Source organism: Tiliqua scincoides, chromosome 4 (assembly GCF_035046505.1).
Source record: "Tiliqua scincoides isolate rTilSci1 chromosome 4, rTilSci1.hap2, whole genome shotgun sequence".
Lineage (NCBI taxonomy): Eukaryota > Metazoa > Chordata > Lepidosauria > Squamata > Scincidae > Tiliqua > Tiliqua scincoides.
In genome coordinates this window covers 124,287,244-124,302,027 of record NC_089824.1, presented here as the reverse complement: position 1 = coordinate 124,302,027, position 14,784 = coordinate 124,287,244, and the positions used below count along the sequence as shown (strand labels likewise).

At 44.3% G+C, this 14,784-nt stretch overlaps 1 protein-coding gene across 4 annotated transcripts in view; it reads left to right on the top strand.

Annotated features, from left to right (window-relative positions):
* LOC136649658 (complement factor H-like) overlaps positions 1-14,784 on the top strand; it is an 80,632-nt gene that overhangs the window by 26,976 nt on the left and 38,872 nt on the right. For all 4 annotated transcript variants that reach the window (XM_066626442.1, XM_066626444.1, XM_066626443.1 and 1 more), the window contains exons 7-9: positions 1,856-2,026; positions 5,292-5,465; positions 12,242-12,442. In XM_066626442.1, coding sequence (XP_066482539.1) covers positions 1,856-2,026; positions 5,292-5,465; positions 12,242-12,442 — 546 coding nt within the window. The remainder of the gene's footprint in view (positions 1-1,855; positions 2,027-5,291; positions 5,466-12,241; positions 12,443-14,784) is intronic.

Below are 14,784 nucleotides of genomic sequence, written 5' to 3'. Positions count from 1 at the left end.
TTAGTTTCACAGAAGTTTCACAGAAGCTGGGACTTTGGGGCCTCAAAGGCTGTGTTAATACACTTTGGCATTTAGAAAAGATAGTGCAACTAAGGCAACGAAGAGATAGACTTCATCTTGGCAGAAGTACACGTCTTGCGAAGGACATCACTATGCTTGCTTGCCAGGGCTCACTTATTTTATTCTTTCAGGCTTTCAGAGCAAAAGGCGCGCGTGTGCGCGCGCGCGCGCACACACACACACACACAGGCAAAAGCTAGGGCAAAATAGTCTTTGCTCTAATTGTAATTCACATATGGGAACATATTAGGCATAAAAGTAGTTCTTATGGAACCAAAGGTTTGCTTGATTTTAGAAAAGTCTTAAGAACAGACAAAAGCTTTAACATTGCAGGAAGGCTTCACAGGTGTTTCTATGTTGACATTAGCATAGGAGAAAGGCATGCAGAGAAGAGATAACAGTAGCAGTCGAAGTACATTGTGTCATCTCCTTAATGAGGATGTTATGGAGGCCTGTCAAGGAAGCCCCTAATTGGATTGATGGATGCGAGTAAGGGTCAGTACTGGGTCAGTACTGGATAAAATGCTATTATAGCAACCCCTGCTGGTTCTTGAAAACTTTTTAATTCAATATGTTTAATTGTTTAATTTCACCTTTTTTGGAAACCTGTAACTTGAAGCTCACCTATCAGGTGTTTGTAAGGTTATCTACAGCCTATTAAGAGTTAGCCCCATCTATGATGTCAAACCTCAGCCAATGAGAAGTTCAGATTTTCAAACAAAGAACCCAGAATGCTATAAAGGGTCCCGTTAACATTGACAATTGCTCTCAGTGCTTTGGACATTAGTCCCATGAGATGCCCGTTGCTAGCAACGAAATAAAGCCTGCAAACAATCACCCTTGAGTACTGAGTCTTGCTTTCTTGAACCTTGGAACAGGCAAAATATCATCATCATCTTGCATATCACAGCTGCCCATTCTTTCGTCGCTGGACTTGGTGTTAATTACTAGGCCCCACTATTGTTGTTTTTGTTGTTGTTGTTGTTGTTGTTATTGATCCCTCGGTGCCAGCCATTTCCAACCACTGTGCCATCACACACTGATGTGCCATGAATCATCTTCAGGTGTGATGCATGAGTTTGTGAAGGGCCATCTCCCCTATGTATATCGTATATATATACGTATGTATATCTCCCCGTATGTATATTGATATAGGCCATCTCCCCTATATATATCGTATAATATATACGATAATATATATCGTATATATTATATATATAATTATTATTGACAGTATTTATGTACTACTTTTCAACAAAAAGTTCACAAAGCGGTTTACAGAAAAAAAAATAATAACTTAAATTGCTCCCTGTCCCAACAGGGCTCACAATCTAAAAAGATACAAAAGACCGCTGCCATGGAGACCCCCGTGGCATGGAATGCTCTGTGGGGGCCTCGGCTGCCTCCTCCATTCCCCTTGTATTCAAAGGGGGAATGCAGGAGGCAGCTGCGCAGAAGTAATTGCGGTAACGGTGACATCACCGCAATTACTTCCCGGTCAGGTGCGCGGGGGGGGCGGAGAAGGGGGGCAAAATGGAGTGTGGGGGGCAGAATCCTGCGGGTTGCCCCGGGCGCGGGGACCCCCAGGAACGCCACTGGCATGCAGTTTCTCATGTCGTTGAAATGGGTTTTGCGACTGCTCTAAGGCAGTCTCCACTGCTAGAATGATACTTCTGGCAGCAGAGAAACTAATTCGGATTGGCTGCTAGGCTATTCAGAATCCAGTGAGGAGAGTGTCACCTTCCACTTTTTGTCACAAATGCTAATGAAGAAATTCTTCATACTGTATCAACAGAAATAACCTGCCAACTGAGCATCATTGAGCATGGACACGTGATATCTCCAAGCAGAGTTTACAAGGAGCATGATACATTGCAATTTACATGTGATTCTGGATATAAACATGTTGAAAGATCAGATGCAAGATGCACTCAGAACGGATGGTATCCAAAGCCTGCATGTACAGGTTTGTATTGTTCTCATTTCTCATGAGAAATTAGTCAGATTCAATTAATTAATGAGAACCTTTTTCCAAAATTAAATACGCTTTCTTGCTTAAATAACAGCAGATTTTAATACAAATTCTTACTACATGGGTATCAGACAGTGTCTTACAAGTATTTCTCCTTCTCTTGTCATAAGGAGGAAAATATTCTTCTAGAATGATTTCAGGAAAAGTGCAAGTGGGGGTAGTGAAACGAGTGGCACCCCAGAGGGAAAGAGCAGTGGAATCTACAGCAGTTAACAAGTGTGTTTGAAATCCAGGTTTCAGAATGTTGCGGTACATACTCCTGTTTGTTCTAAGGCAGCAGTTCTCAGACTCTCAGGGGAGTTGGAGAACCGAGGTAAGTTGTTGCAGGGAAGGAGGGGAAGCAGCAACATGATCCCCAGGATCATGGTGCCAGGGACGGGGGGGGGGCTTACCTGCACCCAGCTCCAGCCTCCTGGGGGATTTGGGGAGCCTGTGGATCCCTATGCAGGGCTCCCCAAGCCTCCAAACTTCTTTACAAAGTAAAAAACAAAACAAAAACCACTTCCTGTTTTTGTCACAAAACAGGAGCCAGAGGCAAGGCTTCTCAGGCTGAGGCGTTGCAACACTATGGAGGCAAAAGTATGTTCTTTATTCTTCAGAACAAGATTGAGAGCCAAACTAGATACTACAGCAAGTGCTCTGCTTACGTCCTGAAAGGTTTTTTTTTTTTAAATGTTAAAAGCAGTTGTGAGAAAGGGATGTCAGACTGGGGCCACAATGCTGGAGGAGATGAACACTTTCCCTAATGCCATCTCCCTAATCACATTTCCCACCCATTTCCAAAGGTGGTACCTGCTTTGTGGGGAGAAACCGTATGGGTAAGTATTAATCTTCCAATCAGCATTGTGGAACTGATCCAGTTTACCCCTCCCTACTTTCCTATTTTTAATTTAACAAAGAACTGTCTGAAAGTTAATCCCACATCTGCCATCTTCTCTCATTTGACCCTAGATTTATATATATGCATATTGGTTATTTTACTAAAGGCCCGATCATATTGAGTTGTAGGGCCTGTTCAGTGGCCTCTGCGCCAGTGCTAGGTTTCATAAAAGCACCATAAAGCGATAGATACTACAGCAGTGTTTCTCAACATTTGTTCTCCACTGTACCACTTCACAAAGTCCACCTATTCAAAGTACCGCCAGAAGTAACTGGCAATGACATCATCACCAGTTACTTCTGGGTTGGGAGATGAGATGCAACACAGCAAATATCAGTAAGAGGCTTAGGGTAGACAGAGGGCTTTTTCGAGCATGGAAAAGCATGCTTTGGAGCTCTGCCCGCCAAGCCAAGCCTCCTACTGGAGTTTGTTGCATCACATTCCTGGTGTTGTTGCCAGGTGTCAGATATCCAGGGGTCCCAAGAGTGCCACCAAACACCATCTCAAGTATCACTGGTAGTATCCATACCACTGGTTGAGAAACACTGTACTACAGTAAAATAAAGGTACTTATAATTGGGGTGTGGAAGGGGCAGGGGGTCCCCCCGGATCCACAGATCTGTGGATAAGTGAAACCGTGGATACCTGTCCTGCAGATACAAGGCCCACCTGTATTCTGGATCCCCTTGAAAGTTTCTTTACTTCATTGAATAGAGGGCTTCCTCTTTTTTGTCCTATTAAAATGTTTGAAAAGTATCAGCCTTTTCCTGTTCTATAGTCTCCATTTTTCTCAGTCAGAGATGGATAATTTCTGCATTTTTAGAGGCCACATTACTCAACTCTTCAGACAGTGATTCTTGGGGAGGAACTTTTTTTGAGCAAATGGGTGGCCAAGATATAATCTAAATTTGATGTCATCCAGTAACAGTGGTTTCACAGTGCACATGGGCCCTGGAGGAGCATTACTTAAAGAGAAGCATAATGTGAAATAACTGACTGAGAACCCAATCTTGAGCTCGACATGCCGGCTTAGCGCCGGGGCGCACTGTTGCAAACGTGCCGTAAAGCACATTTGTGAGTTCTAACACCGGGCGAGCGCCCGTGCTAGCCCAGTGCTGGCCGGCTGGGCTGGCTGTGCTAGCGCCGGCCGGGTGCCTGGCCTCCACTGCTCGGCGGTCACACAGAGTGCTAAGCCACGGAGAGGAATGCGGGGGTGGGGGGAGGAGGGGTTGTTCTGGGGAGATGGGCAGAGAGCAGGGAGAGGGCGGAGGGGAGGTGTAATGGAAAGGCAGGGAGAGGGTGGGGGGAGGCTTGTCGGGGTGAAGGAATGGGGAGGGAGGAAGGTGGGTCTGGTGGAGCTCCACTCCGCCAAATCCTGAGCGTTTGTGTTCACGCTCACCGCCTGACGTGAACCTTTTGGTCAGCGGTGAATTGAGTAGCCCCATTGTGGGGCTACTTCCCTTACCCGGGGAAGGGTACGAAAGTCCCCTTCTCCCGAGGTGCTGCCTGCGGCTGCCAAGGGTATGCAGGATGCAGCGGCAGCCATTTTTGTGCCACCACAGCTGCGTGCCACGGGAGCTCAGGATTGGGCTGTCCTGCAGTAATTTTAGAAACCCTTTTCCTTCCTTTTTGAGTGAAGCTGTGGTAGCTCTGCTAGACAATGGGGGCCAAATGCAGCTTATAGGTCAGCTATCAGCTCCCAGAGCTGTTCTGCCAGAGTGTATCTTGTACCAGAGCGTATGTACCAGAGTGTATCTGATACTAGTCAACTATCAGAGGTATTCTAACCTGAATGTATCTTGCAGCTTCAGAAGTTCTTTATATCACTTGCCTTCTAGACTCATTCTCATACTGATGCACTGAATATCTTCATAGGATGCTCTTATCTATTAGCTGGTGTAGTGTAGTCTCTAACAGGCAGTCTCTGGTTTGAGGTTCAAGTCACTAGCTAGCTTTAGCAAGCTACTTCCCCTCAGCCTCGGTTTGCAATATAGAGATACTAATTCTCAAGTATCCTTAGGACAATTTGGAAGGTTAAAAGAACACAGTATGTGCAACACTTTCAACCAGTGTTTCCCAAACTTATTCTTCTGGCAGCTCCCTTGACCTACTGGGACACTGGCCATGGATCCCCATTACAGCTGCAATCCTATATATGGTATAAGGCGCTGGGTTTTTCACAAGGCTCCCCTGGCTGGTTTCCATGGCCCCCTGGGAAGCCATGGCTCACCTTTTGGGAATCATTGCTTCAAACCCTGTATAAACGCTAAGCACTCGATGGTGATGATGATTGTGGTGATGATGATGATTCCTCTGCAGAAACTGTCTGCTCACCTCCAGAAGTAGCCAATGGCCATTTCAATCCTAGGCTGAGTTTGTACAGGAACGAAGATGAAGTTTATATCCAGTGTGAGCCTGGTTATCGACTTCAACATCCTGGAGATTCTTCCACATGCACAGAGACTGGCTGGTCACCATCTCCAAAATGTATAAGTAAGTATGATGGGTAAATTCCAATCAGTGTGATAGAACAGAATTCTTTATTGGCATGTAAAACAAACAAATCTGCAACTGTATACATTTGGTCAGCCAGGAAACTAATCAACTTCTCGATTGTGCAGCTCAGTGAGCTGATACAGGAAAATTGCCACAGTATTGGCTATTTCTGCAGAAGAATCAGTGAGGAGGTAGTGTGTTCTTGCCACATCAGCAAATCCTCCTCTTTTTCTCAGTAGAGGATCCAGATATCTTTGATAGATCTCAGCGTAAAAGGGACAATAAAGAATGGAGTGGACAATGGTCTCAATACATCCCAGCTCACAAGGGCATCGCCTTTCAGCATGAGCCACCTTATGAAATTTCCCAAAAAGAATGGCAGGCGGGAGCACCTTCAATCTAGCAAGGGAGAAGGCTTTCCATTTTTGATAACTTTGCAGCAAGTATAGATGTGAGGCTACTGAACTGTACAATTTAGGAATTTCCAGACTTAACGGGAACATGCTCTATTTGCCATCCTGTAAGGATCCTGCTTTTCGATGTCAAAAAATCTGCATTGGATGCACTGAAATGCCTCTTGATATGGAACCGAGCCTAAACAATCAAAAGACAGCCCAATCAAGTTAATTTTCTTTTCAAAACGGTTATAACAAGGGGCCAGTTAGATTCAAGGAACACCCTCTAGAGCAAGCTTCGAGGGTCATAGCTGTAATATATGCGCAGCCAGTATTTGATGGCTATCAGCCAGGCCCTGGTTTCTAGCAATGACTGGCCCATTTCTAGACACAGTGCTGCATAAACCACACAATTCAGAAACCAATCAATGTGATTTTTAAATGGGCTACCAATCACATGTATTGATTAAAGGATTTTAAAAAATCACATGTCTAGATTAAAGGATTAAAAAAAACAAAACCTTTTTCCAGTAGTTCCATGCTGATACAGAATACTGGTTTACAGCCTAAGTCTTGAACACTAATCTCAGCTTAAAGGGAGTTGCAGAAACAAATACTTTAGGGCAGTGGTTCCCAAACTTTTAAGCACTGGGACCCACCTTTTAAAACGGCACTCTGTCAGACCTGACTTTACGATAATTTTTTTACAAGTTTCAGTTTACCAGCCATTCAAGCCTCTACTTTTATCTTTTTGACAATGGTGACAGGACTGCCTTCTGGAGCATTTGATGAGCTCCATGTTCATTGGATCAGGACCTTCTGATGTCCTTGTGTTCCTTTCACCTGGCCTTCAATGAGAGCCAAGGCATGGTTGCCTACTCATGAGTAAACATGCATGTGTGACTCACTTTTCATAGAGCTCAATACAATTTCCTTTTCCGCTTGGAGTGGAGGACTGCCTTCTTCAGAGTTTGTTGGGGCCTGTGTTTTTTTTTATTGTTTTTCCAAAAATAAATATAGACAAACACACAATACAATACAAAAATAAAATACACACAAACACACACAACTACATTGGGGGTGCAGGATACCATATACCAGTTAGTTAATACCTCATTCTAAGAATAGATTCTAAAGATTGGATGTCCACCCAGGCTCCTCAGCATCATCAGATCCTTCCACAAGGACATGAAGGGCACTGTTGTCTTTGATGGCTCCACATCAGACTCCTTTGACATCCGAAGCGGCGTGAAGCAGGGCTGTGTTCTTGCACCAACCTTGTTTGGGATCTTCTTCGCTGTCCTGCTGAAGCAGGCCTTTGGATCTACAACAGAAGGCATCTATCTCCGGACCAGATCAGATGGAAAACTCTTCAACCTCTCCAGACTGAGAGCAAAGTCCAGCTGAAATGTCTGCGTGACTTCCTCTTTGCCGACTATCATGGATGCAGCTATCACTACCCACTCTGCCAAAGATCTCCAGCAGCTCATGGATCGTTTTAGCAAGGCCTGCCAAGATTTTGGACTGACAGTCAGCCTGAAGAAAACACAGGTCATGGTTCAGGATGTGGACTCACCTCCCTGCATTACAATCTCTGCACATGAACTGGAGGTTGTCCATGACTTTGTGTACCTTGGCTCAACGATCTCCGACACTCTTTCTCTCGATACCGAGCTAAACAAATGCATTGGTAAAGCAGCTACCACGTTTTCCAGACTCACAAAGAGAGTCTGGTCCAACAAGAAGCTGACGGAACATACCAAGATCCAGGTCTACAGAGCTTGCGTCCTGAGTACACTTCTGTACTGCAGCGAGTCATGGACTCTTCACTCACAACAGGAGAGGAAACTGAATGCTTTCCACATGCGCTGCCTCTGACGTATTCTCGGCATCACCTGGCAGGACAAAGTTCCAAACAACACAGTCCTGGAACGTGCTGGAATCCCTAGCATGTATGCACTACTGGAACAGAGATGCCTGCGTTGGCTCGGTCATGTCGTGAGAATGGATGATGGCCGGATCTCCTCTATGGAGAACTCGTGCAAGGAAAGCGCCCTACAGGTAGACCACAGCTGCAATACAAGGACATCTGCAAGAGGGATCTGAAGGCCTTAGGAGTGGACCTCAACAGGTGGGAAACCCTGGCCTCTGAGTGGCCCGCTTGGAGGCAGGCTGTGCAGCATGGCCTTTCCCAGTTTGAAGAGACACTTGGCCAACAGTCTGAGGCTAAGAGGCAAAGAAGGAAGGCCCATAGCCAGGGAGACAGGCCAGGGACAGACTGCACTTGCTCCCAGTGTGGAAGGGATTGTCACTCCTGAATCGGCCTTTTCAGCCACACTAGACGCTGTTCCAGAACCACCTTTCAGAGCGCGATACCATAGTCTTTCGAGACTGAAGGTTGCCAACTAGTCAACTAGTTAATATAACAAATAAAAAAGAAAGAAGAAAGATACATATTTATCTCTAAGTACCCTATTTCTGTATTCTCTATAGTTTTTTTCATCATTACCATCATCATAATTTTCCCTCCTTCATTAAAATTCTAGACTCTTTTCAGTATCTAATATGCTAAATTTTACAACTGTTAATGTCATAATAACTAAATATATAATTTCTCTATAACATCCAAAATTAATATATAAAATTCTAAAATTATTAGTATCTAAAAATACATCATTTTCAATAACACATATTACTCTAATAAATTTCTAAACTCTAACTTTCCATCTTTCTCAATATTTTATGTATCTTCCCTAAGCTTTTAACTTTCCATCTTTTCCCACCATTCATCATTTTCCCTCTTTCGTTAAAATTCTAAACTCTTTCATTAATACAAATTATTCTAATACAAATTTTTCTGCTAAATACATATTGTATTTATATATCTAATTATAAACAGATCTACCAGGTCACTCCCATGTTTTACATATCCATTATTCTCTAGACTTTGCTTTTCCATATTCATATCTTTTCCCCATCTATGAATTCCAAAACAATATCAAACAAATTTAATTCTAATTCATCAAAATTAATCTATAAAATTCTAACATACATATTCTTTTATCTCAAATCAGATATAAACATAACTGCCAAAATGTCACTATCTTAGGTATCAATTCAAATCTTGCATATCAACTCTAGACTTTAATTTTCCATCTTTTTTTCTGATAAATTTCACATGAACATCTCTCAACAATTCACGCTTTAATGTATGTACTCTTCTTACTCCTCCCAACAGATCCAAGTCCTGACAAATCATCTCCTTCTCTTGACCAATTTCTTGATCCATCCGTTCAAGGTCTATTAATCGAAATGTCTCTTCTCCATTCTGGTCCAATGATTTTTGAAATCTTATCTTCTGGGTTACTCCATCTATCAGTGTCTCACAGCCTGGGCGCCCAGGCTTGGCGGCAATGAGAAGGGCTGCCGGCAGATCCTGTGCCTCCCAAGCTACCGCGGGAGGCACCTCAGGAGAAGGGGACTTTGGTCCCCTTCCCCTGGGTAAGGTAAGCAGCCCCGCAATGGTAAAGGCGCTTGTGTAGGGCGCGCAGCCCTACATGAGTGCCTTGGATCCTGTGGAGCAGAACTCCACGGACCCGCCTCCCATCCCGCGACCAGGCACACCTCCAGCCAACCCCCTCCCCACGTCACACCTCCCTGTCATGCCTCCTCCCCACCCTCTCTTGCCCCCCGCCAGCATCCCCCCTCCCCAGAATGCCTCCTTCCCACCCCCGCCCCTGCCCCCACCTACTGTTCCACAGCTCAGCGGTCCGGGAGACCACCAAGCTGCAGAAGCTGGGCAACCGCCCCGCGCTAGCCCAGCACCGGCTGACACTGGGCTAGCACCGGCGGGAGCCTGGTGAGGCTGGTAAACGTGCCTTATGGCACATTTGCGACAGTGCTTGGTGGCATGGAGCTGTGCTGCCAAGCATAGGATTGGGCCCTCAGATTGTGGCTCATTGATTTTCTCCATTGTTATAGCTTTAGCTTCAATTTCACTCAGCTTAGTTACCTGATGGCTTAAAATTTCCATGCTAATTTGGACTTATAAAGTTTGAATCACCTGTGGTCGACTCATCGCAAGCAATTTTTCCATCTTTCTTTGCATTAAATCTTCCCATTCTCTTCCTGGAAAATCCATCATATTTTTCCTTGCAATTATCTTTTAATCCACTAGATGTCATAGAGAACTCTCTTTTACTATGGAATGTGAAGCATTCTTCTTTCCGCCGACGTAGACATGACAATAACCAACTCACCGCTCAGTAATCCAAGAAATCCTGCCGCAATCCAAAGAATCCAAAATCCAGAGTTCATTAGAAAGTTATATCCAATACAGGGTTGCAAATATATAGAGTTATGTCTATGAATTCATGCTCAATATGATACCAAATGCTCAACAATCTTCTCAAATTTAAAAATCAGCAGTGAGGTGGGGGAATCCTCCCCCCTTTTCCCTCCAGAGCATTGAGACAAATCAATCATTTAAAACTGGGATTTGCATAACACAAACAGCACTTACTTTGATCTTCCTATTACCTTCTTTCCGGAGGTGGTTCCGGAGGTGGTATCTCCACAGGGGTTCAGCAGTTGTCACAGTTGACTCCACGTCTCCTCCCTTACTGCCTTATTGCCAAAGTCCTGAAAAGAAAGCCCCCCGGCTGGACTCTAAACTTCCCAGGTACTTTAACACCATCAGGGTAACAGTGCCTCTCCTAGCAATAGTCACCGGATCTCCTGGACCTGCCGTTTCAGATGAGAAACAAGTTGTTTTTCAGGAACTCCTGAAAAATCATGCCTGTTCATCCACTGCTTCACCCCCCCCCCCAGGTCTGCTTTTTTTGATTGGGACCATACTGGTGCATTCCTCTCTGCCTTTACTTCAAAGTAGACTAAGGCACAGTCATGACTAAACACACACACACTGCTCCATTTCTGTTTCCATACGTTTTCCTTGTCAGCTATCAACTTGTCAGTTTAGCGACTCACCAAAAATCTGTGGCCCACAGTTTTGGGATCACTGCCTAAGAGCAGTCCTTAAGGCTCTAGGGCAGCGATTTTCAACCTTTTTCATCTCACGGCACACTGACAAGGCACTAAAATTGTCAAGGCACACCATCAGGTTTTTGACAATTGACAAGGCACACCATGCTGCCAGAGGGGGCCTCACATCCCTATTGGCCCTACTAATAAATGACTTTCCCTCAAATTCCTGTGTCACACCTGTGGACCACTCGTGGCACACCAGTGTGCCACAGTACATTGGTTGAAAATGGCTGCTCTAGGGAACAGTGGTTAAGTCCTGTGACAGCCCCAACCCTTGGTGGGGGAGGGGGAGTGTTCCAGTCACTTTTGGAGGGAATCGAACCTGGCTTAAATCGCACACGCTGGCATTACCCCTCCTGCCTCCATCATACCTCCTGGTCCCATTCTTCCCTCGGTGCCAAACTACCTTCGTTGATGGGCAGTCCGTGTCTCGCCACCATGCTCAGGACTGCTCCTACCTCACCACTGCCGTTCTGGAAGTGCACGTCTTCCTTGCTATTAGAAGGCCATTTGCTATGGTTGTCAAGTGTGTCTCGCTGCTGGAATACTAGTTCTGGTGGCAGGAGGGGAGGAGAGGATTCAGCTGTCCCGGCATTAGTTTCCCAGTGGAAAAGAGGCCCATCAGGATCATGTCTTCAACTGCTATTAACTTCCTGTTCGTTCATCTTTTTTTTGAGAAAGAGTCAGGGGCTAGCAGTCATTGAGCTTTTAGAGCATTCAAATCATGCACTCCAAGAGACCCACAAGGCTTTCAAGCATTTGAGTGAATGCTCAGATGGTCCTGTCATGAGCAGCAGCCTGTGGGTTCCTGCCCTTGTTTGAGGAGTTCTAGGAAAAGATAGCGAGCGCTAAGAACTGCCGCCTTCAGGACTACAAAGCAGGCAGAGGCATTGGGGGGGGGGGAAGGTACACTGGGAAACAGTTGTGAAGAACCTTTTGCCTTCAGAACCAAACTTCCCTCCAAGCTGGACGAGAAGTCCCATTCAACCTCTCCTGGCACTCTGATGCTGCCCCAGAGCAAACATGGTAGGCCTCTGCCCACTCTCCTCAAATATTCGAAGGAACATTGCTCAGAAACCCCTTTCAAATCTCAAGTACTGTGGATGGATGCAGTCACTGCAAGAGTTTATAAATGAAATGCTTGTCGCTATGACAAATGGGATAAATGTGTAGTTCATTTAAAAGTGATGCGTTGATTTCATGTCATCAAATAGTGTGTTTGATTACTATATCAAACTAAAAAACAAATTTCTAATCAAAGAAAATAGGTGATGAACATAATATCTGGCTCTTCTGTTTCTCTCTCTCGGGTTCCTGTTACCTTTTCTGCAGGAAAGCCCTGTGATGTTCCCACTATAAAAAATGGAAGATTGACGTATTCCTTTCGCGAGTATCATAGTTATTATTTTCCAAGGAAGGTGGGAGAGACCGTTGACTACGAATGCAACAGTGGATTTCTGTCCATGAATAAAAATTATTGGGGTCGTTCTACGTGCAGGGATTTAGACTGGGATCCAGAACCTCGGTGTGTTAGTAAGTAAATGTGGCCTTCTCGTCTCTTCTTTTATCAGGAATAGAAATTATCATGTATGTACAAATATGCAGCTCCCATGCAGTTTTAATTCAGTGTTGGGGAAAGAAGGTAAAAAAACCCCAAAAATCCAGAAGATAACTAATATGGCAGTCTGTATGTATGTTTCACATACTACACATCAACACTGAAAAGTTAAGGTCTGTAAAGTGTGCACCTTAAGATAGTCATACGTATGTTTGAAAACTATGCTCACATTGACACTCATCAGACAGACAAGATTTATTGTACCTGCCTACCCATAATAATAAAATTGATGATGATGGGAAGAGTACAAGACTGCTTTTCACCAGCGGCAGACTTCCCCAGCCCCATGCCTGGGGCAAAGGTTCATGATGGTGCCCCCCCGTGAGCTGTCACCGCCCCCTCATGCAAAAATCGTCCCCCCTACTCACCTGAAGCTCACGGAGCCTCATGTAACCCTAGCCCATGTCAGGGAAGCCTCTCTGAGGTTACCTGATGCTATAAACTGTGCTTCCGGAATACCAGAATATTTGGGAGCCTCAGAGAGATTTCCACAGGGTCCTAGAGGCTCATGTCTGGGGCATTTGCCCCATGGAGCCCAATGGCAGGTCCGCAACTGCTTTTTTACCAAAAATTTCTCAAAGCAGTTTATTATTTATTTATTTATTTGTTTGTTTGTTTGTTTGTTTGATTTGTAATCTGCCTTTCTCTCTGAAGGGCACCCAAAGCAGCTAACTACTTTTAAAAATAATAAAATACATTAAAACGGCAATAGATAAAAAGCAACCAGCAGCAATAAAATCAGCAGTAAAAAACAATTAAAAGCAGCCATCAGGCATCAAAGGCTTGCTGGAATAAAAACATCTTCAGGCCTCGCAGGAAGGTTAACAGTGAAGGAGCTGTTCTCAGCTCAAAGGGGAGGGAATTCCACAATACAGGCGCCACCACCGAGAAGGCCCTATTTCTGGCCACCATCCCCCTCACCTCTCTTAATGGCGGCACAACCAACAGGGCCCCCTCTGATGACTGAAGAGGATGGGCCAGATTATATGGGAGAAGGCAGTCTCTCAAATATGCAGGGGGCAGAGAGAGCACAGGAGAGAGGCGTGCTGGAGGGTGTGATGCGGCGAGGGGGACGGGCTAGAGGTGTGCCAGGGGGAGGGACAGAGTCAGGTCTGCAGAGCTCCGCTCCACACCGCAGGATACAAGGTGCTCAAGGACGATTCCGCGCCCTACACGAGCACCTTTACCTGTGAGTAGCCCCATTGCGGAGCTGCTTACCTTATCCGGGAGAAGGGGACAAAAGTCCCCCTCTCCTGAGGTGCCTCCCGTGGTAACCCGGGGCGCTCAGGATCTGACGGCAGCTGTTCTCAGTGCCACCGAGCCAGGGCCCCCCGGGCAGCTCAGGATTGGGCTGTGAAATGGTATCTTTTAAAGAGAATTTATATAAAATGTTTTATAGATGGTATTTAACTCCAGAGAAAATAGCAAAAATGTACTCTGGGTCATCAAACAAGTGTTGGAAATGTAAAGAGATTGAGGGAACTTTTTATCATATGTGGTGGACATGCGAAAAAGCAGAGAAATATTGGATAATGGTACATAAATTATTACAAGAGATTGAATTGTGTATTACCATTCAAACCGGAAATATTTCTCCTAAATGTGACATCAGAAATTAAAGACCAATATAAGAAACACCTTATTGTACATATTAGTATATGTAAGAGTATATGGCAAGAATATTGTATGCAAAAAAGTGGAAATCTACAGATGTTGCAACTAGAGAAAATTTAATAGATAAATAGTTAATATAAATAGAAAATATTAATAATAATAATAATAATAGATAAAATTTATGAAACAGCAGAAATGGAGGTTTTAACAGAAAGAGTGAAAGAGAGAGATTTAGGTCAAGTTCCAAGTTCCAAGAAGATATTGGAAGCCTTTTTATGACTGGATAAATAACTTTAGTTAAATAATATTGACTGTTTATATAAATCATTAATTATTATAATGACAAATATGATAACTTTTGCATTGATGAGTATTTTTCTTTTCAGTTGTTGTTGGTTTTTGTTTTTGGAGCAATGCATGTTGTAATCTATGGCCAATACCCCCATGTGTAACCTGTGTAGCCGCAGCCCTAACCCATTTTCCTCACCTGTATCTGTAATAAATAAATAAATTTTAAAAAAAACCTTTGCTTTCTTAAGTAAATTCCAAGAGCAGTAAACAAATTACTGCAAGTTGGGGTGGAATTGGAAACAGAGATTTATATGTCTGGTTACAGCAGAGGCACTGTAGGCTGCATCATCAA